At 39.2% G+C, this 25,087-nt stretch overlaps 1 protein-coding gene across 2 annotated transcripts in view; it reads right to left on the bottom strand.

The window, feature by feature from the left end:
* Positions 1-25,087, bottom strand: part of LOC112070677 (cadherin-7-like) — a 136,935-nt gene that overhangs the window by 1,467 nt on the left and 110,381 nt on the right. For both annotated transcript variants that reach the window (XM_024138106.2, XM_070439070.1), the window contains exon 9: positions 13,840-13,961. In XM_024138106.2, the coding sequence (XP_023993874.2) occupies positions 13,840-13,961 (122 nt within the window). The remainder of the gene's footprint in view (positions 1-13,839; positions 13,962-25,087) is intronic.

Here is a 25,087-nt window from a genome sequence, read left to right as displayed (position 1 = left end):
CTCAATATAAAAATGTGTTCCCTCAATATAAAAATGTGTTCCCTCAATATAAAAATGTTCCCGGGCCTCCCGAATGGAGTGCTAATGGCATCACTACAGACCCGGGTTCGATCCCGGGCTGTTTCACAACCGGCCGTGATCAGGTGTCCCATAGGGTGGCGCACAATTGGCCAAGTGTCGTCCAGGTTAGGGGAGGGTTTGACTGGGGAAGCTTTACTTGGCTCATCGTGCTCTAGTGACACCTTGTGGTGGGCCGGACGCCTGCAGGCTGACCTCTGTCRTCAGTTGAACAGTGTTCCTTCCGACAAATTGGTGTAACTRGCTTCTGGGTTAAGCGGGCAGGTGTTAAGAAGCGCAGTTTGGCAGGTCATGTTTCGGAGGACGCATGACTCGACTTTCATCTCTCCCGAGTCCGTTGCAGCGATGAGACAAGATCGAAAATCGGGGAGAAAAAAAGGGTAAAATACAAAAAAATAATAATGTGTTCCCTCAAATGTTTTTATTAATTACCTCTATTCATTAATTTGTTCCTTTGGATCTCTCCTGCAGATTCGTGTGCATGTCTTTATCATGGATTGATCAGAGTTAATTGAATTCTACTTCAATCTGGGCATGAAATACAAATATTTTCTTCGTTGTTTGAATATATTATTGAGAGAACACCATTTATTTACAGAATATTTACTCCCTTTTCAGAACCATGGATGATATGGCTGATAAACCACAAATCAAATGTTAAGCTACTCCTGACTCCTGGTGGATTTATGGAGACTATTTGAGGATTAGCCTGGCTGKTTTTTTTTTTCTCCACCATGACCCCCAAAAGCGCTCCGTATAATATGAACACCATACTGGACCACTGAGTGAAAAAGAAGATCCAAATCAACGATTTATTATAAAAATGCACAGACAACATTTTCAGAGATGACAATAGGTCACACCAAGAGATAGAGCCATATACTGTGAAAACACCAGCTATAACATCTGACATGACAATAAGGAACGTGATATTAGTGATACATCGAGAGGAAAGGCAGTWCCACACTCAATATAGGGGCTGGGATAAATTTAGAAGACCGTTACACCACCTACAAAATCTCCATTGAACCCTCCTGCGTGTGGTCAGGATTAGCCTCTTACCAATACGATGACCCTTTCAACAATACTCATAATAATAACAATAGCATTGCGTTGGTATGTTTTTCATTAGGTTGATATACAGTATCGTTAGTAGAACCTGGTTTTATATTTGTATAATATGACTTGATTAAATGTGTGTGTATTGTAATTACCAGCTAGGTCTGCTGCAGAACAGCAAAAAGAGGAAGGCCCTAAAATTTTTGGGCAAAGACTCCAACCACCCAAGTCATAGACTGTTCTCTCTGCTACCGCACGGCAAGCGGTACGAATGTAGCAAGTCTGGAACCAACAGGACCCTGAACAGCTTCTACCGCCAAGCCATAGGATTGCTAAAAAGTTAGTCCATAGCGATTAGTTAACTATTTAACTATCTGCATTTACTCTCTTTGCACTAGATCTTTTGATTCATCACATATATTATCAATCCTTTACCGTATTATCTACAGTATGCTGCTGCTACTGTCTATTATCTATCCTTTACCCCTACCTAYAGTATACTGCTGCTACTGTCTATTATCTATCCTGTTGTCTAGTCACTTTACCTCTACCTACAGTATACTGCTGCTACTGTCTATTGTCTATCCTTTACCCCTACCTACAGTATACTGCTGCTACTGTCTATTATCTATCCTTTACCCCTACCTACAGTATACTGCTGCTACTGTCTATTATCTATCCTTTACCCCTACCTACAGTATACTGCTGTTACTGTCTATTATCTATCCTGTTGTCTGGTCACTTTATCCCTACATATATGTACATACATTGCCTACAAAAAGTATTCATACCCATTGACTTATTTCACATTTTGTTGTGTTACGTTCTGAATTCAAAATGGATTAAATCTTTTTTTTTTCTCTCACCCAGATGGGTAGATACACACAATACCCCATAATGACAAAGTGAAAACATGTTTTTAGAAATGTTTGCAAATCTATTTAATATGAAATATAGAAATATCTCATTTACATAAGTATTAACACACCTGAGTCAATACTTTGTAGAAGCACTTTTGGCAGTGACTACAGCTTAGTCTTTCTGGGTAAATTTCTTCGAGATTTMCACACCTGGATTGTGCAACATTTGCCCATTATTCTTTTCAAAATTATTAAAGTTCTGACAAATTGGTTGTTGATCCTAGACAACCATTTTCAGGTCTTGCCATAGATTTTCAAGTATTTTTAAGTCAAAACTGTAACTCGGCCACTCAGGAACATTCACCATCTTCTTGGTAAGCAATATGGCCTTTGTGTTTTAGGTTATTGTCCTGCTGCAAGGTGAATTCATCTCCCAGTGTCTGGTGGAAAGCAGATTGAACCAGGTTTTTATTTAGGATGTTGCATGTGTTAGCTCCATTCTGTTTTTTTTTTATCCTGAAAAACTCCCTAGTCCTTAACGATTACAAGCATACCTATAACATGATGCAGCCACCAYTATGCTTGAAAATATGGAGAGTAGTACTCAGTAATGTGTTGTATTTTTAAAATTCTGTACAGGCTTCCTTTTTGTCACTCTGTCAATTAGGTTAGTATTGTGGAGTTACTATAATGTTGTTGATCCATCCTCAGTGTTCTCCTCTCACAGCCATTAAACTCTGTAACTGTTTTAAAGTCATCATTGGCCTCATGGTGAAATCCCTGTGTGCTTTCCTTCCTCTCCGGCTACTGAGTTAAGGAAGGACGCCTGTATCTTTGTAGTGACTGGGTGTATTGATTTTTGTAATTTTTATTTTATTTAACCTTTATTTAACTAGGCAAGTCAGTTAAGAACAAATTCTTATTTTACAATGATGGCCAAACCCTAACGACACTGAGCCAATTGTACATCGCCCTATGGGACTCACGATCACAGCTGGTTGTGATACAGCCTGGAATTGGACATGGGTCTGTAGTGACACCTCTAGTACTGAGATGCAGTGCCTTAGACCGCAGCACCACTCGGGAGCTCCGAGTTGATACACTATCCAAAGTGTAATTATTAACTTCACCATGATCAAAGGGATATTTTTTTTACCCATCTACCAATAGTTGCACTTCGTTGCGAGGCATTGATCCTGTGTATATAGCCAAGTTATCATTACTAATTGTGTATATATTCCTTGGTGTTATTGTTTTTCTATAATTACAAACATTTTCACTCTGCATTGTTGGGAAGGGCCCGGAAGTAAGCATTTCACTGTTAGTCTACACCTGCTGTTTATGAAGCATGTGACCAATAACATTTGATTTGAAATAGATGAAAATACATAGGAGTGTGAGTTCTATTATTACATCACCTTGAAATGATCTCAAAAACAGCATCAAATCAGTTCCAAACCAAATGGCAAAGGGGCTGCACGAGTTTTAGCCAAATAACTACACACACAGACACACACACACACACACACACACACACACACACACACACACAGAAATCAGTACACACAATGTTTGCCTCGGACAATTTAAGCATTAAAGTGGAAAAGCCATTCCCGGGCTGGCTTACGATTTATGACACACATGAAAAAAAACACACCATTTAAAAGTGCTGTGTTTAAAAGATGATTATCAGTGGAGGCCCCATCAGGTGGCGCCATAAGAAGATTCCCCCCGGCCCGACGCTCTGCGGTGGCCTAATCCCCCTAGCTTTGGCTGGGTAAAACACCGGCCGTGCCGAGCCCTGCCCTCGTGAAGACCAAGTCAGCACAAAACTCAATATGAGAAAAGCTCCTGGAAACTGGAAATGCACCACCATGCCAACAGGGTTTATGCCCCAAATGGGACCCTCTTCCCTATATAGTGCATTACTTTCGACCAGAGCCTTATGGCACCCTATTCCCTATATAGTGCACTACTTTTGACCAGAGCCCTATATAATGAATAGGATTCCATTTGGGATGCAGCCTGGGAGTGAGTAAAGCAACAACAACTGTATTTTTCCGTGATAAATTGACATAAATCCCCAAATATGCTACCTTGTCCGTGCGAGGATTTAAAGTTTAAACCCCACGTGATTATCTGGATGGATTTAGTGTCTTATTTGTTTAGGTAGCTCAATATGTGTTGTCCCGTCTCACTTAACAGTGAGTGAATATTTGGCACAGGACTTTGAGAGGTTTAAGGGCTTTTAGGATCATCAAATAAATRAAGTATAAATAAACAGTTTATTTTATATAAGTGTTATTTATGTGTTTGGTTTATTTTCTGTTTGTTTTATTTTCTGTTTGATTTATTTATGAGCACATTTTCTGCTTTGGGACCAACACTTTACATGTTGAGTTGATATTTTTGTTCAGTATATTGCTATGAGGACAGGGGTCAAAAACAGCGTCATGGGTCAAGTAGCCCACAGGGAGATAGATATGTAAAATATAGATGATATAATATACACTTGGAACATAGCATGCTTTACCCATATATACTGTATTGTTCACCCTTTCAAGATCATGCTATTTCCCCAAAAAAGGGCCCTTGACTGAAAAGTGCCCATGGTTAATGGTACTATAGGTATATTATAGGTACACTATATATATATATATATATATATATTTCCAAAAGTATGTGGACACCGCTTCAAATTAATGAATTCGGCTATTTCAGCCACAAACGTTGCTGATAAGTGTATAACATTGAGCAGACAAACATGCAATCTCCATAGACAAACATTGGCAGTAGAATGACCTTACTGAAGAGCTCAGTGACTTTCAACGTGGCACCGTCATAGGATGTCACCTTTCCAACAAGTCAGTTCGTAAAATTTCTGCCCTACTAGAGCTGCCCCGGGTCAACATCTAGGAGCAACAACGGYTCAGCCGCAAAGTGGTAGGCCACACAAGCTCACAGAACGGGACCACCGAGTGCTGAAGCCCGTAGGGTGTAGAAATCGTCTTTCYTCGGCTGCAACATTCACTACTGAGTTCCAAACTGCCTCTGGAATCAACGTCAGCACAAGAACTGTTAGTCTGGAGCTTCACGAAATGGGTTTCCATGGCCAAGCAGCCGCACACAAGCCTAAGATTACCATGCGTAATGCCAAGCGTCAGCTGGAGTGGTGTAAAGCTCGACTGGTCTCAGTGGAAACACATTCTCTGGAGGGATGAGTCACGCTTCACTATCTGGCAGTCCGACGGACGAATGCCGGTTTAGCGGTGCCAAGAGAACACTACCCGCCCCAACGCATAGTTCCAACTGTAGAGTTTGGTGGAGGAGGAATAACGGTCTTAACGCTACAGCATACAATGTCATTCTAGAATCGTCCGTCTGGAATCGGGGGAAGGCCCTTTCCTGTTTCAGCATGGCAATAACCCCRTGCACAAAGCGAGGTCCATACAGAAATGCATGTCGAGATCGGTGTGAAAGAACTTGACTGGCCTGAACAGAGCCCTGACCTCAACCCCATCGAACACCGACTGCGAGCCAGGCCTAATCGCCCAACATCAGAGCCCGACCTCAGTAATGCTCTTGTTTGCTGAATGGAAGCAAGTCTCCGCAGCAATGTTCCAACACCTAGTGGACACCTTCCCAGAACCAGTGTCCATATACTTTTGATCGTGTCGTGTATATTGCAGTTGTATTATTATATCGGTTATCTGTGATAACAAGCTGTAACCTTTTTCATCTGCCCTTTTAACACTATTATCCGTCGCTCCATGGAAGCCCCCCTTAGAGAACGTGCAGCCAGCTAGAAATGCTACACATGTACGAAAAGGCTGGGCACAGACGACACTTCAGACCCGTCACGCTACAGTGGGTCTACTTGTTAGCCAGCCAGCTACTATTCAAATCCTCTACCAGCCATTTAGGAAGGCAGCAGCCTTATGGAAAAAGACATACATTCAAATAATATCTTTGACAAGTGCTGGACCGACATATAACAACGGTACTCTCCTATGGGATTTAGCATTCTAATTCTTCTTCATCGTCTGCCATTACAGCACAGGTCTTTGTGTGAAAAACACTGGCAGTCAAAATCTGCCCTGGACGACACATCGTAACCAATAATGGGATGACAGTTGGAAAAATGGCCGAATCAAGGGCACCTAAACAATAGAGCAGGTACCCTGAAATAGAAAACAGAAGGCAGAGCGAGACAAACTACATGAATAACCCCGTTGCAGGTGTGGGTTGCCGATGGGACTCAGGGACYGACGCTTACACACCCGCCATCTGTTTTGCATTGCAACGGCTGGAGTGGAAACCTTTTGGGGTTTAGGAAATTAATACATTTGGCTTGTTCATTATTGYTTTGCTTTTGTAAGCAAAACTCCAGGGAGGAGGATGGGTCATGTAAGGATAGTGCCATTAACAATGAACAACAAGGAACAGCTATTGGTAATCCTATTGGTATTAACTCTTCTTCAAAAGGCAAACATTTTAGTTTACCTTTATTTAACTTGGCAAATCGGTTAAGAACAAATTCTTATTTACAGTGACGGCCTACCCCGGCCAAACCTGGACGACGTTGGGCCAATTGTGCGCCGCCTTATGAACACTTAATAAACATGACAGTGATGGCAAGATGTTATTGCTTTAAAAATTTGCTTTAAAAATGCCATTGCAGATTTTAATTATTTCTATCTTAATTGAAATATCTAGGTGTGTGGMTCGATGGCGGGAAAGGTATCCTTAATTTACTGAAAATACCCTATCGGACAGAAAGAGACACACCTTCCAAACCACAAACCTAAATCTAAGGGTTTGTGTTTCTTGTAGTTTCTTATCATCTCATTCAAACCATACAGCCGACATGCAAGCTTTGACGTAAACGATTAGCGACTACCTTTCCATAGTGTATCTTTAAGTTCATAATGAGTGATAAACAGTAATTTAAGGTTCCAAAGAGACTGAAACTGGCACACAAATGACACGAAGGGAAAACCGACCAAAGGGCAAACAACCATTTATGTTTTCTCTTTGCTGTCACAATGGTAAGGGCTTTTACTAAATTAAAATGTGTCTTTAGCACATACTTATTTAGCATAAATTGGAAGTCACACTTCCTTTCACAATGCCTATTTTAATTGAAACAATCACGGTAACTATTTATACTGAAAAGTAATCAAGTCATAACAGATGACATACAAAATGTGATTTACAAAAAAGTACAATGCTCTTTTGTTTTGATATTTAAATAACTTTTTCCTCCAGGAGTAATTTTGAATAAGAAAACAGTTCTTGGGGATATGGTGCAGTAACTAAGAAAGAGACTAATATGAGTATTTTCCTGTTTAGGTTACGGTACTTGTATTGAGAGGTGTTATGCTCACATTTGTTAAAAACATTTGTCCCAGGTTCTGGAGTAAATTGTAATATGGGAAAAAAATWAAATGTTCAAACTTGTAGGTCTATATGTTCCCAAGTGTTTAGTTTCATTAGGAACACGGTTGGGGCATATGTTATTTTATTTGTATTCATTTATTTATTTAACTAGGTAAGTCAGTTTAAGAACACATTCTTATTTTGATTAAATTCCATATGCTTGATAAAACTAAGTACTTAGGAGTATGTACCAGTGTGCAGATTTATTTTTGTTCTCGGTTCTAGTAATTGCTATTTTCTTCTAATATAGGAAAAAGTAAAAAATGTGACAACCAGCCTCAGTCTCCCCTACCGCTGACCATTGCAACCGGTCATTACCATTTGTAACAACAAAACATGCCTGCTTGATTGTAATCCCCTTCCAGCTTAGACCCCTGCCCTACAAAACAGTTCCCTGTTGACGGGTTGAAGTACACCACCCACCCCTTCTTTAACGTCCCCCCCGCCAGCTGAGCGCCCAGGCTACACAATCAAAGGTCCAGACTACACAATCAAAGGTCCAGACTACCCAATCAAAGGCCCAGGCTACACAATCAAAGAGAAACCCCTAAGAACTTAAAAATAAGAACACACATTTCTCAAAAATCTATTAACTATTTTGTTTGTGATTGTGACCACTTCAACAACCCTAAAGGTCTCAGAGGTTTTGATTAGATTTCCCCTTATGCTCAGTCTTCCCACTGTCTCTCTCAAAGGACCAGTATGTTGTTTCTAAGGCCTTAATGGTAGCTGTTTGAGATTTATTCATGTTATCATTGGTAATGAATGCTACTCTCTTTCACACAAGGGTAACGGTAGCACTCCCGTGGCCACAGACTTTCCACAGGAGCATTAGTGAGGTCGGGCTCTCGTCAGACGGGAGTCATAAGGGAGAGAGAAGAATGCAAACAATGCTCTCTCTCTCTCTCTCTCTCTCTCTCTCTCTCTCTCTCTCTCTCTCTCTCTCTCTCTCTCTCTCTCTCTCTCTCTCTCTCTCTCTCTCTCTCTCTCTCTCTCTCTCTCTCTCTCTCTCACACACAGTCTTCAAGCCCTCTTTGTGGCAGCTTAGTCAATCAGGGACACAATCAAGTTGTTTGTTTTTACAGGATTGGCCTTCTCGTCCAATTACAATCAGGTATTGGCAGTGAATGCCGAACTCACAGGAGTCTAAGGCACTGTTGACGTTGGTTTTGTAAATATTATATACAGTTGAAGTCGGAAGTTTACATACAATTATGTTGGAGTCAGATGTGTGTATTGTTGTGATACTTTGTTGTGTTAGATACTAATGCACTGTTGGAGCTTGGATTTTAAACAAGATTTAACCATGGTGAACATACATCTTGCCAATGCAAAACCMCCAAAAAGTGTACTTTTATGTCATATGCGTAAGTTACAGTTTTGATATTCTTTGCTACTCCTTAATTGATGAGGGTCTATTGAGATTAAGTTTCTTTTCAAGGTAGTACAGGAATCCACTTAATTCATTTGGGAGAAGGTGTATGTATGTAGGCTAGGTTTTTTTTTCATGTTGTTTTGCTCAGCGTCTCTCAGTGCTGCAAACAGGGACTCCTTTGAGTTGTTTAARTGGCACAGCCTCGGGATGACAATGATTTTCACAAGTTACCGCTGTTGACGGATTTTAAATTACATAACGCATGACGACAGTTATTAAAATGTCCTCTCGGCCACAATTCCCCCCCCAAAATGTGTTCTACTTCTAGATGATATACAGGTGGTGTTCAGCCAGGAGGGCTGGTTTCAGATCTGTTTTTACTGTATAGCCAACTCATATATTTGTTGTCACACTATGACAACTCCAAGTTTGGCATGTCAACTCCAAGTTTGGCATGTCAACTCCAAGTTTGGCATTACAATTACCACAGCAGCTGGCTATACAGCACAAACATATTGAAGGCCAGAGTAATATTCAGGTACTCTACAGTATATGTGAACATTTTTTGTAGCTCAAATCAGTCTAACCTTTAAACAGATAATTTGAGCATTTTGACAACTATCATTAGCACAATGATTTGGAAGTCCGTGGGATCAACAAGCTGATCTGAACGATAATTACAAATCGTTCCGGAAACTACCTTCAACTTCCTTTAAAAAGAGAGACATACAAGTGGTATCCATGAGTTGATCTGACTCTGGGTTACAAACAARAATGGCTTAATTGACAAAATCTCAAACTATATAATACATAGTTATTCCACAGGAGATTGAATACCATTAACTATATAGGGCTCCCGCGTGGCGCAGYGGTCTAAGGCACTGCATCTCCGTGATTGAGGCGTCACTACAGACTACAGACACAACTGGCTGTGATTGGGAGACCCATGGGGCGGTGCACAATTGGCCCAGAGTCGTCCAGGTTTGGCCGGTGTAGGCCGTCCTTGTAAATAAGAATTTGTTCTAAATTGACTTGCCTAGTTAAATTTAAAAAAAGTATATAGTTATTCCATATGAGATTTATTACCAATAACTATATAATARGATTTCCTGTTATCAACCTCTTGCCTGATCTCCCAGACGACGTCACTAGCCTTTTCCCTGCTTGTACTGTTGCCTTTTTGGACCCCCTGTGTATGACATTCTGCCTGCCCCTGGACCCAGCTACCTGCCTCCTCCTGTGTATGACCTTCTGCCTGCCCCTGGACCCAGCTACCTGCCTCCTCCTGTGTTATGCCTTCTGCCTGCCCCGGGACCCAGATACCGGCCTCCTCGGGTATGACCCTTCTGCCGCCCCTGACCCAGCTACCTGCCTCCTCCTGTGTTATGACCTTTTCTGCCTGCCCCTTGGACCCAGCACCTGCCGTCCTTCCTGTGTATGACCTTCTGCCGGCCCCTGGACCCAGCTACCTGCCTCCTTTCCTGTGTTCCTTTGCAAAGAAACACCTGCTGCGCCCTGCCACTTGGAACCAGCTCTCTGTCTCCCATCGTGTTCATACCAATACTATATATGTTATTCCATATAGATTGGAATACCACTAACTACATAATATTATAGTTATTCCATATAATGGAATACCCACGAGACTATATAATATATATTTATTTCCATATGAAGATGGGAACATACCACTAACTATATACATTATAGTTATTCCATAGGAGATGAAATACCACTAACTATATAAATATATAGTTATTCCATATGAGATTGAATACCACTTAACTACAGATGATAATATAGATTATTCATAAAGAGATATACTTCTCTGTCGTTACCATCTGTGGTCTCATACAGGCAGTGGGCACGAGCTAAATCAAGACAACATTTAAATTAAGTCTAACGTGCAAACAGAAACACATATTGGACAAGGTCTGTAAATTAAGCAATAAGGCACGAGGAGGAGTTTGTTATGGGCCAATATACCACGGCGTAAGAGCGTTCTACGCACGGACTCAACTCGGAAAAGATACCTGGACACACCCTAGCCGTGGATATTAGCCAATTACACCCCCCCCCCCCCCCCCCCCCCCCCCCCCCCCCAAGTGCATTATTGCTATTATAAACTGGTTACCAACGTAATTAGAGCTGTAAAAATACCTGTTTTGTCATACCCGTGATATACCACAGCTGTCAGCAAATCAGCATTCAGGGCTCAAACTACCCAGTTCCCGTGTGGTGCAGCGGACCCTGGTTCGATCCCGGGCTGTATCACAACTGGCCGTGATAGTGAGTCCCATAGGGCGGCGCACAATTGGCCCAGCATTGTTCTGGTTAGTGGAGGCCGGGGTAGGCCGTCATTGTAAATAAGAATTTGTTCTTAACTGACTTGCCTAGTTAAATAAATATAATACTATGTAATATATAGTTATCTTAAAGGAGATGCTATCTTCTCGGCCATACCATCTGTATCTCTACAGGCAGTGGGCCATGAGGAAGAGAAGTGTCCATTCATGTGTATAATCGCCTCATTGGAAGCGCATGAGGGCCTTGAACTCAGCCATTACATAAAAAGACAATATTCTAATGTCAAAGGTCACCAAAGGACACACAGGTCCATCAGGCCGTGTATCCCTGTTAACCTGATTGGGCTTAATTGCACTCATTAAGAGAGCACCACATATTTAATACGGCTATCATCTCCTACTATAATTATGGCGGGCGGTGGTGTGTGAAGCTATTGTATTTCAATGGATTGCTTGAAGAGATTCTTGGGTATGGGGTATGTCAATGTGGTGTGACCAATTCACTGGTATTGTTTTTTGTTGTTGTGAGGACTTAATGATGCCATTTTCACAACTCAAAAAAGGTGTAATGTCACACACACACACACACCACAGCTGTGCTCCCACTCTACAGAGACAGAGAATGGATGCATAAGTAAACGTGTGGTCTCAGCTTGGCTGGTTGGCTGCCGTGGCGAGCTGACACCGAGTACTTGACACCACGCCACGTTTTCACACAAACCAATTTCATGCCACAATCCCCCCACAGTCCTGTTTTGCATCCCCCTATAAAACCCTTTTCCACATGACAGCACAAAGCTTTGATCCCCTGATTAGGCACCTGCTATGGAGATCCATGTGACGCCTCTAACTACCTTCACCTGACCGCTGCTGTTTTATACAATTGGTTATGAGACAATTATGGCGCAGAAAATCTTTTTCCACCTCAAAATTTTGCCCAATTATTGATATGCCTAATTATCAGTGCTGGGGAAGCTAATCCGAAAATATAATTTACCAAGCTACCAATTATTTTACACTGGAAAAAGTCGAGCTACACTAAAGCTACCCTTAGAAAAATATAGTTTACTTAACTGAAGTTACTTTGAAAAAATTGTTCACTACATCCATACTACTTTGTTAAAAAAGTATCACATGTAAATTTGAAATGTCATAAACTACAAATTGCAAGAATAGATCACTTCAGGGGTCATATGTTAACAGAACGTGTACTTTAGCCTATTAAACACAAAAACAATGTTTCAAGTGAGAATTAGGGAGGTCTGATGCCGAAAAAGAAAGGAAATGATTGCTTACTTCTTTTTGCAAAAAACAGTAGTGTGTAGTTCCAGGTAGTAGCTACACGCTGCCAGAAAACAGTAGTGTGTTAAGTTCCAGCCAGTAGCTACACCGCACATGGTAAAACAGTAGTGTGTAGTTCCAGTAGTTAGCTACACCGCATACATGCGTAAAACAGTAGTGTGTAGTTCCAGTTGTTAACTACACGGCTCACATGTAAACAGTAGTGTGTAGTTCCAGTAGTTAGCTACACCGTACATGGTAAAAAGCAATATAGTGGTAGTTCCAGTTGTTAGCTACACCGCTACATGGTCTAAACAGTAGTGTGTAGTTCCAGTAGTTAGGCTACACCGCTACATGGTAAAACAGTAGTGTGTAGTTCGCAGTTGTTAGCTACACCGCCACATGGTAATACAGTAGTGTGTAGTTCCAGTAGTAGCTACACTGTTCATGTTAAAACAGTAGTGGTGTAGTTCCAGTTGTTAGCTACACCGCCACATGGTAATACAGTAGTGTGTAGTTCCAGTAGTTAGCTACACCGCCTACCATGGTAAAACAGTAGTGTGTAGTTCCAGGTGTTAGCTACACCGCTACATGGTAATACAGTAGTGTGTAGTTCCAGTAGTTAGCTACACCGCACATGGTTAAAACAGTAGTGTGTAGTTCCAGTAGTTAGCTACACCGCTACATGGTAAAACAGTAGTGTGTAGTTCCAGTGTTAGCTACACCGCCACATGGTAAAACAGTAGTGTGGTAGTTCCAGTAGTTAGCTACACGGCTACATGGTAAAACAGTAGTGTGTAGTTCCAAACAGTTAGCTACACCGCTACATGGTAAACAGTAGTGTGTAGTTCAGTAGTTAGCTACACCGCTACATGGTAAAACAGTAGTGTGTAGTTCCAGTAGTTAGGCTACACCGCTACATGTGTAAAATAGTAGTGTGTAGTTCCAGTAGTTAGCTACACCGCTACATGGTAAAACAGTAGTGTGTAATTCAAACAGTTAGCTACACCGCTACATGGTAAAACAGTAGTGTGTAATTCCAACAGTTAGCTACACCGCTAGATAGTAAAACAGTAGTGTGTAATTCCAACAGTTAGCTACACTACTACATGGCAAAGAAAGGAATTAACTACTGAAAACACTACCAATTTTTGAATTTGGTTCTACCACCAATCTATCGCAAAATGTTCTTAAATTACTAGTTTAACTACATCTAGTTCACTACTCCCCAACACTGCTAATTATTCATTTGTTTTAATTGCAACAATGATATCCAATATAATAGTTTTATCCAATATAACAGCGCTACCAAAATCATATCATCTTTGAACTCTGCATCCGAACATTCAATTGTGTCATCCCATTCTAACGTACTGTATTTGGCCCTCAGTCTTCCATTACCAATAGGAGCTTTTAAATGCATCATAAGATGTTGACATACCTGTCCAGGTCTGGCACTCTCACAAAGGTAGGTCTCGTACTCGATGGCGAAGACAGGCGCGTTGTCATTGATGTCCGTCACTGTGATCAGAACTACACCCTTTCCCACTTGCAATGGGTCCACTGGAAGAAAAAGAAACAAGTGGTCAAGGATAAGCATAACCAAATGCCCTGGTCTAAGCATGTATCAATTCAATTTAAAATAAATATATATTAAAAAATGCATCTGGCAGTGGAGGCTCCTCAGAGGAGGAAGGGGAGGACCATCCTCCTCCGTGAAATTTCATATAAAATGTAAAAGGTGAAACATTAAAAAAGTATTTTTAGTAGTAAAACTATACTAAATATATTCATATGTCACCAAATAATTGATTAAAATACACYTTTTTTGCAATGAARGTCAACAGTAACTTCAACARCACTGTCTGGGGCACGTTCACGTTCTGCCCCACAACATCAAGTTCCTTTAACTGATTTCACCACACACCTGTATTAGCGTGTCTTAAAATAACTTCATGGAGCTACACAGACAAGTTTAGAGACTTGAACAAAAATGCTATAAAAAGTTATCATTTGAAGACAGTGGCCACGTAAAACAAAAACCAAAGCATGGGTTGCTACATAACCATGTCCATAGACTGCTTACAGGGTAAGGAAAACAATATTTAAAATGTGGTGAAATATCCCTTTAAGAAAACATTCAGAAAACAGACTGTGTAGGACGTCTGGAAGACTGGGGGTGTCTGGAAGTATTAGGAGTCGGTGCTCGACAACAACTCTGTGGTCTTCACTGAGTGACTCGGCATGCTCAGACGATGTTTGCTTTTTAACAAGCTAATTTTGTCTTGTTTACCCTTTTTCTTCAGCTGAACCTTTATCTTAATATAAATCATGGATTGGGGTAAACCCGACAGGTCAAGGTTTCTCGGCACGCTATATTCTCCACTGGAGAATGGTCTGAAGGCAGAACGTTCATAGATATAAATACAGATTTGTCAAAAAACAGACGCACGAGAATAGTTGATGCGTGTTTTTTCATATAATTTTCAACTTCCTACAAACTCGGTGTGTTATGACCAACGGCCCTAAGATCACATACTGAGTGTGATGCATGATCATGTACTATGTATAGCGTCTTCATAGTCAAGATGAATTGGTAGAAATCTATTGAACTTTAAATAATAAACCTAGAAAGGAGAAAACACTTTCTGCTATGTCATAGTAAACGGTGTTCCTCAGAGATTGATGTTCCTATCATTGATGTCGGGGTACTTACTGTATGTCCCTCAATTGTTTCTCTGCAGATTTCTCCACAGTTCAACCATACTGTAAGTGGGAAGTGGTGAGCTGAGGAAAATATACCTGAGATCTGGTTGTCTCTCAAAGACACGGGTGTAATTCATGTGCGGAGAGAAAGATTTACTCAACAGATGGGTTGGCTGTATCTGGAATCGCTTACGTCTTAATATGAATAATCCTCTACACCTGTAGCATGTGGGCAGAGTCACAGGTGCGATCAACTATGATGGGTCTGTTTAGTTTGAACATTATCCCCTGTGATTTCAGTCAACAGTGATGGGTAGGTTTAGTTTGAACATTATCCCCTGTGATTTCAGTCAACAGTGATGGTCTGTTTAGTTTGACACATATCCCTGTGATTCACGTCAAACCAGTATGGGGCGTCGTTTAGTTCTGAAACATATCCCGTGATTTCAGTCAACAGTGAGGGTCTGTTTAGTCTGAACATTATCCCCCTGTGATTTCAATCAACAGTGATGGGTCTGTTAAGTCTGAACTATCCCCGGTGAGTTCAGTCAACAGTGATGGGTCTGTTTAGTCTGAACATTATCCCCTGTGATTTCAGTCAACAGTGATGGGTAGGTTTAGTTTGGACATTATCCCCTGTGATTACTTGGGAAATTCTGTAATCTATACACAAATTCCACCGGCAAACACTGAACACCTGTGGAGGGCAAATGGCACCAGCTCCACCAGAAGGACAACATCTGGTAGGGTGTGTGTGTGTGTGTGTGTGTGTGTGTGAGCGTGCCTGCTCGGCCATTACAACAACCCTCTCTTCATTTGTCCTCTATGGTAAAAAGCATATGTCCACAATATCATTCCAACAGACCCCCTCTTTCTCCTCCCTCTAACAGTCCTCACTGTGGGTGAGCTCTTCTGGCTGATGAAGAGGATATGAAGTATGATTTAGATGTATTTAGGCGGCGGCACAGCTCAAAGGTCAAAGGTTTTTCCCTTCGATTACAGAAATCAATTAATCGAGCCAGAACAAGCTAGAGAAATTATCCTCCAAAATGATGTTATATCCTCACACATCTACTTTGAGTTTCACTACCACGCTGTGGGTTCAAACCTCGATCGTCAGCTGTCTGCCTGTCATACACGGTCGGTCAGTTCAGTCTAATTAAGGCATAGATGTAATCATTTGCGCATTGCTTTGCTCACATTTCCTGGGTTGTGTTCAGCAGGTATGAAAAGAGAGAAAATGATTCAAACGAGAGTGAAATGGGGAGGTGCTATCTGAACTGGTTTGTTTTTGTTTTCCGTTGCAAAATGTTTTGCTATGGTGTGAACACGCCCCTAATGAACATGACCCTGATGTAAAGCCTTGCTTCAACTGCGCCAATAGCTAGCTTACTAATACAGCACACATTTAGTAAGTGTCAGTTGACATCTATATAATCTAGTGGATAACACATTGGCTGTGTTCCAGGCCGCCTACATTACATTCGCAAATCTCACAACCCCTGAAAGTGTTTAACATGACAGTAACAGCATTAACACGATAATGCAATCTGATGCCCAAATCCTTAATTAATGTGCAGCTCAACTGCTTTGTCGTCAGTCTGGAACGTGGCCAATATCACAATATCAGTTCCTGTTAACATACATGTGTTTGCAATGCGAAATCCCATTGCTCATAGCTTTCAGAAAGTATTCACACCACTTGACTTTTTACACATTTTGTTGTGTTACAGCCTGAATTTAAAATGGATTAAATTGAGATGTTTTTCTCACTGGCCTACACACAATACCCCATAATGTCAAAGTGGAATAATGTTTTTAAAAATATTTACAAATTAATACAAAATGAAAAGCTGAAATGTCTTGAGTCAATAAGTATTCAACCCCATTTCTTATGGCAAACCTAAATAAGTTCAGGAGTAGACATTTGCTTAACAAGTCAGATAATAAGTAACATGGACTCTCTCTATGTGCAATAATAGTGTTAAACAGGATTTTTGAATGACTACCTCCTCTCTGTACCTCCACACATACAATTATCTGTAAGGTCCCTCAGTCCAGCAGTGAATTTCAAACAGACTCAGCCACAAAGACCAGGGAGGTTTTACAATGCCTCGCAAAAAAACAGACATTGAATATCCCTTTGAGCATGGTAAAGTTATGAATTACACTTTGGATGGTGTATCAATACACACTGTCACTACAAAGACACAGGCGTCAGTTGCCGGAGAGGAAGGAAAGCGCTCAGGGATTTCACCAAGAGGCCAATTGTGATGTTAAAACAGTTACAGAGTTGCTGTGATGGGAGAAAACTGATGGATCAACAACACTGTAGTTACTCCACAATACTAACCTAAATAACAGAGTGAAAAGAAGGAAGTCTGTRTACAGAATACAAATATTCCAAAACATGCATCCTGTTTGCAATAATAAACTAAAGTAAAACTGAAAAAAATGCGGCAAAGACTCAGACCCCTGAGTCAATGTATCTGGGGTCTGAATACTTAATACATTTGTTACAATTTCTAAAAATATATTTTCACTTCGTCATTATTGGGTATTGTGTGTAGATGCCTGCATTTWWAAAAATGTTTTATCCATTTTGAATTCTGGCTGTAACAAAACAAAATGTGGAATAGGTCAAGGGGTATGAATACTTTCTGAAGGCACTGTATACTCCTTTCACATTACATTTACATTTTAGTCATTTAGCAGACRCTCTTATCCAGAGCGACTTACAGTAGAGTGCATACATTTTATTACATTTTACATACTGAGACAAGGATATCCCTACCGGCCAAACCCTCCCTAACCCGGACGACGCTATGCCAATTGTATGGCGGTCGCGCCGCGGGACCTCCCGGTTGCGGCCAGCTGCGACAGAGCCTGGGCGCGAACCCAGCCCAGCCTGGGCGCGAACCCAGAGACTCTGGTGGCCAGGCTAGCAGTGCCCTAGACCACTGCGCCACCCGGGAGGCCCCTAGTGTAGCATTATCTACATGTCTCCACAGTTGTTGACTGCAGCTCGACATAGAAATAGATTGTGCACATCTGTCAGTACATCATGCTGCTGCTGATATACCGAGGTGAGAGGGGGGGAGGGGGGGGTAGCAGGGAGAGAGAGAAACGAGAGAGAGAAACAGAGAGAGCGAGAGAAACAGAGAGAGAGAGAAACAGAGAGAGAAACAGAGAAGAAACAGAGAGAGAGGAGAAACAGAGAGAGAAACAGAGAGAGAGAACAGAAGAACAGAGAGAGAGAAACAGAGAGAGAAACAGAGAGAGAGACAGAGAGAAACAGGAGAGAGAGAAAAGAGAGAGAGAACAGAGAGAGAGAGAAACAGAGAAGAGAGAAAAACAGAGAGAAGAAAACAGAGAGAGAGAAGAGAAACAGAGAGAGAGAAAACAGAGAGAGAGAAAACAGAGAGAGAGAAACAGAGAGAGAGAAACAGGAGAGAGAGAAACAGAGAGAGAGATTTTTCCAGAGTAACAAACAGTTACTTTGGAGGTGACTACAACTATTTGAAAACAGATCCCCAAGGATGACTACTTTTTCAAAAATATTTGAATCCAGATCTCAGTGACTACTTTTCTGATTGGCTGCCTCCAACTAATGGCAGGGCTGTATCTGGAAATGCATGTTGAAATAGATTGACTAGAACACACACACAGAATCTCCTAAACTATTCCAATCTATCTGACAGTCATATTTGATCTACACAATACATTTATATCTGAACATGCTGTAAATGTCCATTCTCCTGATTGTCCAGGTGTATAAAATCAAAGGAAAACCAAAGATATATTGAACCGATAAGTATAAATAAATTGTGACACTCAACTACTGTATGACACTTTCAACATGCCAATGAAAAGGTTGAAAGTTGCAATGGATTGCAAAGAGTAATTCAAAGCCAATTGCAAACCTTGCAAATGGCAAGTTTGATGCTCACACTGCAAATTCTCCAGGGTAATAAAATACAAACAAATAAAMACAGTGTTAAATCAACACTCAAAGTGTTGAGTCTGTGGACTCAAATACACACAGCAACAGAGTTAATTAAATGAACACACTGCTTTGTGAAAAGTCTTATTAAAATATTTAGTTCCTGGAAATTGGCTTTCGTACAACTTATCTCTAACTTTGGTAAAACTTATATCTAACTTTGGTACAACTTATCTCTAACTTTGGTACAACTTATCTCTAACTTTGGTACAACTTATATCTAACTTTGGTACAACTTATCTCTAACTTTGGTACAACTTACCTCTAACTGTGTATCCCTAGACCAAAGTGAGACATACGAGTCATGAAACATCAAACCACCACGGTATCCAATGACAGCCTTTCAACCAATTTATAAAAGAAACATCTGAAGTCCAGCTTTCCCTGCAATCGTATTTTCCTATAGCACACTGTATTATCATATAGCACACTGTATTATCATATAGCACACTGTATTATCATATAGCACACTGTATTATCATATAAACATTTTTGCCCGCTTTGAGGACAATACAGTGCCACTGAACGGCCCCTAACCAAACCTGCGGGCTCTCCTTCACTGCAGCCGAGGTGAGTAAAACATTTAAACGTGTTAACCCTCGCAAGGCTGCAGGCCCAGACGGCATTCCCAGCCGCGTCCTCAGAGCATGCGCAGACCAGCTGGCTGGTGTGTTTACGGACATATTCAATCAATCCTTATCCCAGTCTGCTGTTCCCACATGCTTCAAGAGGGCCACCATTGTTCCTGTTCCAAGAAAGCTAAGGTAACTGAGCTAAACGACTACCGCCCCGTAGCACTCACTTCCGTCATCATGAAGTGCTTTGAGAGACTAGTCAAGGACCATATCACCTCCACCCTACCGGACACCCTAGACCACTCCAATTTGCTTACCGACCCAATAAGTCCACAGACGACGCAATCGCAACCACACTGCACACTGCCCTAACCCATCTGGACAAGAGGAATAGCCATGTGAGAATGCTGTTCATCGATTACAGCTCAGCATTTAACACCATAGTACCCTCCAAACTCGTCATCAAGCTCGAGACCTGGGTCTCGACCCCGCCCTGTGCAACTGGGTCCTGGACTTCCTGACGGGCCGCCCCCAGGTGGTGAGGGTAGGTAACAACATCTCCACCCCGCTGATCCTCAACACTGGGGCCCCACAAGGGTGCGTTCTCAGCCCTCTCCTGTACTCCCTGTTCACCCACGACTGCGTGGCCATGCACGCCTCCAACTCAATCATCAAGTTTGCGGATGACACTACAGTGGTAGGCTTGATTACCAAAACACGACGAGACGGCCTACAGGGAGGAGGTGAGGGCCCTCGGAGTGTGGTGTCAGGAAAATAACCTCACACCTCACGTAAACAAAACAAAGGAGATGATTGTGGACTTCAGGAAACAGCAGAAGGAGCACCCCCCTATCCACATCGACGGGTCAGTAGTGGAGAAGGTGGAAAGTTTTAAGTTTCCTCGGTGTACACATCACGGACAAACTGAATTGGTCCACCCACACAGACAAGCGTCGTGAAGAAGGCGCAGCAGCGCCTCTTCAACCTCAGGAGGCTGAAGAAATTCGGCTTGTCACCAAAAGCACTCACAAACTCTACAGATGCACAATCGAGAGCATCCTGTCGGGCTGTATCACCGCCTGGTACGGCAACTGCTCCGCCCACAACCGTAAGGCTCTCCAGAGGGTAGTGAGGTCTGCAGAACGCATCACCCGGGGGCAAACTACCTGCCCTCCAGGACACCTAACACCCACCCGATGTCACAGGAGGCCATAAAGATCATCAAGGACAACAACCACCCAAGCCACTGCCTGTTCACCACCGCTATCATCCAGAAGGCGAGGTCAGTACAGGTGCATCAAAGCAGGGACCGAGAGACTGAAAAAAGCTTCTATCTCAAGGCCATCAGACTGTTAAACAGCCACCACTAACATTTAGCGGCCGCTGCCAACATACTGACTCAACTCCAGCCACTTTAAAAATGGGAATTGATGGAAATTATGTAAAAATGTACCACTAGCCACTTTAAACAATGCCACTTAATATAATGTTTACATACCCTACATTACCCATCTCATATGTATATACTGTACTCTATATCATCTACTGCATCTTGCCATCTTTATGTAATACATGTACCACTAGCCACTTTAAACTATGCCACTTTATGTTTACATACCCACAGTACTCATCTCATATGTATATACCGTACTCTATACCATCTACTGCATCTTGCCTATGCCGTTCTGTACCACCACTCATTCATATATCTTTATGTACATATTCTTTATCCCTTTACACTTGTGTGTGTATAAGGTAGTAGTTGTGGAATTGTTAGGTTAGATTACTTGTTGGTTATTACTGCACTTGTCGGAACTAGAAGCACAAGCATTTCGCTACACTCGCATTAACATCTGCTAACCATGTGTATGTGACTAATAAAATTTGATTTGATTTGATTTGATTATCATATAGCACACTGTATTATCATTGCACACTGTATTATCATATAGCACACTATATTTATCATAAGCACACTGTATTATCATATAGCACACTGTTTATCATATAGCACACTGTATTTATCATATAGCAACACTGTATTATCATATAGCACACTGTATATCATATCACTGTATATCATAAGCCACTGTATTTTCCTATAGCACACTGTATTATCATATAGCACACTGTATTATCATATAGCACACTGTATTATCATATAGCACACTGTATTATCATATAGCACACTGTATTATCATATAGCACACTGTATTATCATAGAGCACACTGTATTATCATATAGCACACTGTATTATCATAGAGCACACTGTATTATCATATAGCACACTGTATTTCATAGAGCACACTGTATTATCATATAGCACACTGTATTATCATATAGCACACTGTATTATCATATAGCACACTGTATTATCATATAGCACACTGTATTATCATATAGCACCTGATTCTCTATAGCACACTGTATTTATCATATAGCACACTGTATTATCAATATAGCACTGTATTATCATAGAGCACACTGTATTATCATAGAGCACACTGTATTATCATATAGTATATTGTATTATCATACACTGATTATTGCAATTATTATCATTAGCACACTGTATTATCATATAGCACACTGTATTATCATATAGCACACTGTATTATCATATAGCACACTGTATTAATCATATGCACACTGTATTATCATAGAGCACACTGTATTATCATAGAGCAACATGTATTATCATAGGCAACTGTATTATCATTAGTATATTGTATTATCATATAGCACACTGTATTCTCATATAGCACACTTATTATCATATAGCACACTGTATTATCATATAGCACACTGTAATTATCATATAGCACACTGTATTATCATATAGCACACTGTATTATCATATAGCACACTGTATATATCATATAGCACACTGTATTATCATATAGCACACTGTATTATCATATAGTCTATTGTATTATCATATAGCACATTGTATTATCATAGTAGTATATTGTATTATCATATAGCACACTGTATTATCATATAGCACACTGTATTATCATATAGTATATTGTATTATCATTAGCACACTGTATTATCATATAGCACACTATATTATCATATAGCACACTGTATTTTCCTATAGCAACTGCATATAATCATATAGCACACTGTATTATCATATAGCACACTGTATATCATATAGCACACTGTAATTATCATATAGCACACTGTATTATCATATAGCACACTGTATTATCATATAGCACACTGTATTATCATATAGCACACTGTATTATCATATAGCCAACTGTTTATCATATAGCACACTGTATTATCATATAGCACACATGTATTATCATAGAGCACACTGTATTATCATATAGCACACTGTATTATCATATAGCACATTGTATTATCATATAGCACACTGTATTATCATAAGCACACTGTATTATCATATAGCACACTGTATTATCATATAGCACACTGTATTATCTATAGCACACTGTATTATCATATAGCACACTGTATTATCATATAGTATATTGTATTATCATATAGCACACTGTATTATCATTATAGCACACTGTATTATCATATAGCACACTGTTATTATCATATAGCACACTGTATTATCATATAGCACACTGTATTATCATATAACACACTGTATTATCATATGCAACTGTATTATCATATAGCACACTGTATATCCTATAGCACACTGTATTATCATATAGCACACTGTATTATCATATATTATATTGTATTTTATATAGCACATTGTATTATCATATATATATTGTATTATCATCATATAGTATATTGTAATTCATATAGTATATTGTATTATCATATAGCACACTATATTATCATATAGCACACTGTTATTATCATATAGCACACTGTATTATCATATAAGCACATTGTATTATCATATATTATATTGTATTATCATATAGCATATTGTATTATCATATAGCAATGTAATATCATATAGCATATTGTATTATCATATAGCATATTGTAATATCATTGCATATTGTATTATCATATAGCATATTGTATTATCATATAGCATATTGTATTTCATATAGCTATTGTTATCATATAGCACACTGTATTATCATATAGTATATTGTAATATCATACAGTTTATATTATGTATTATCATATAGTATATGTACATATCATATAGTATATTAATTAGATATTGTATTTTATCATATAGTATATTGTATTATCATATAGCAAGTATTATCATATAGCACACGTATTATCATATAGTATATTGTATTATCATATAGTATATTGTATTATCATATAGTATATTGTAATATCATATAGCATATTGTATTATCATATAGTATATTGTAATATCATATAGCACATTGTATTATCATATAGTATATTGTATTATCATATAGTATATTGTAATTCATATAGCATATTGTATTATCATATAGTATATTGTAATATCATATAGTATATTGTTTATCATATAGTATATTGTATTATCATATAGCATATTGTAATATCATATAGCATATTGTATTATCATATACTATATTGTAATATCATATAGCAATTTGTATTATCATATAGTATATTGTATATTATCATATGCACACCGTATTATCATATAGCACACCGTATTATCATATAGTATATTGTATTATCATATAGTATATTGTATTATCATATAGTATATTGTAATATCATATAGTATTATCATATAGTATATTGTAATATCATATAGCACATTGTATTATCATATAGTATATTGTATTATCATATAGTATATTGTAATATCATATAGCATATTGTATTATCATATAGTATATTGTATTATCATATGCACATTGTATTATCATATAGGATATTGTATTATCATATAGTATATCGTATTATCATATAGCATATTGTATTATCCTATAGCATATTGTATTATCATATAGTATATTGTATTATCATATAGTATATTGTTATTATGCATATTTTTAATATAGCATATTGTATTATCATATAGTCTATTGTATTTCATATAGTATATTGTATTATCATATAGCATATTGTATTATCATATAGCACATTGTATTATCATATAGCTTATTGTATTATCATATAGCATATTGTATTATCATATAGCACATCGTATTATCCTGTAGCATATTATATTATCATATAGTATATTGTATTATCATATAGTATAGTGTATTATCATATAGCACACCGTATTATCCTGTAGCATATTATATTATCATATAGTATATTGTATTATCATATAGTATATTGTAATATCATATAATATATTGTAATATCATATAGTATATTGTAATATCATATAGTATATTGTATTATCATCATATAGTATATTGTATTATCATATAGCATATTGTATATCATATAGTATATTGTAATATCAATATAGTATATTGTATTA

This window comes from Salvelinus sp. IW2-2015, unplaced genomic scaffold (genome assembly GCF_002910315.2).
Source record: "Salvelinus sp. IW2-2015 unplaced genomic scaffold, ASM291031v2 Un_scaffold1390, whole genome shotgun sequence".
NCBI classification, from domain to species: Eukaryota; Metazoa; Chordata; class Actinopteri; order Salmoniformes; family Salmonidae; genus Salvelinus; species Salvelinus sp. IW2-2015.
This window is presented reverse-complemented; position numbering and strand designations above follow the sequence as displayed.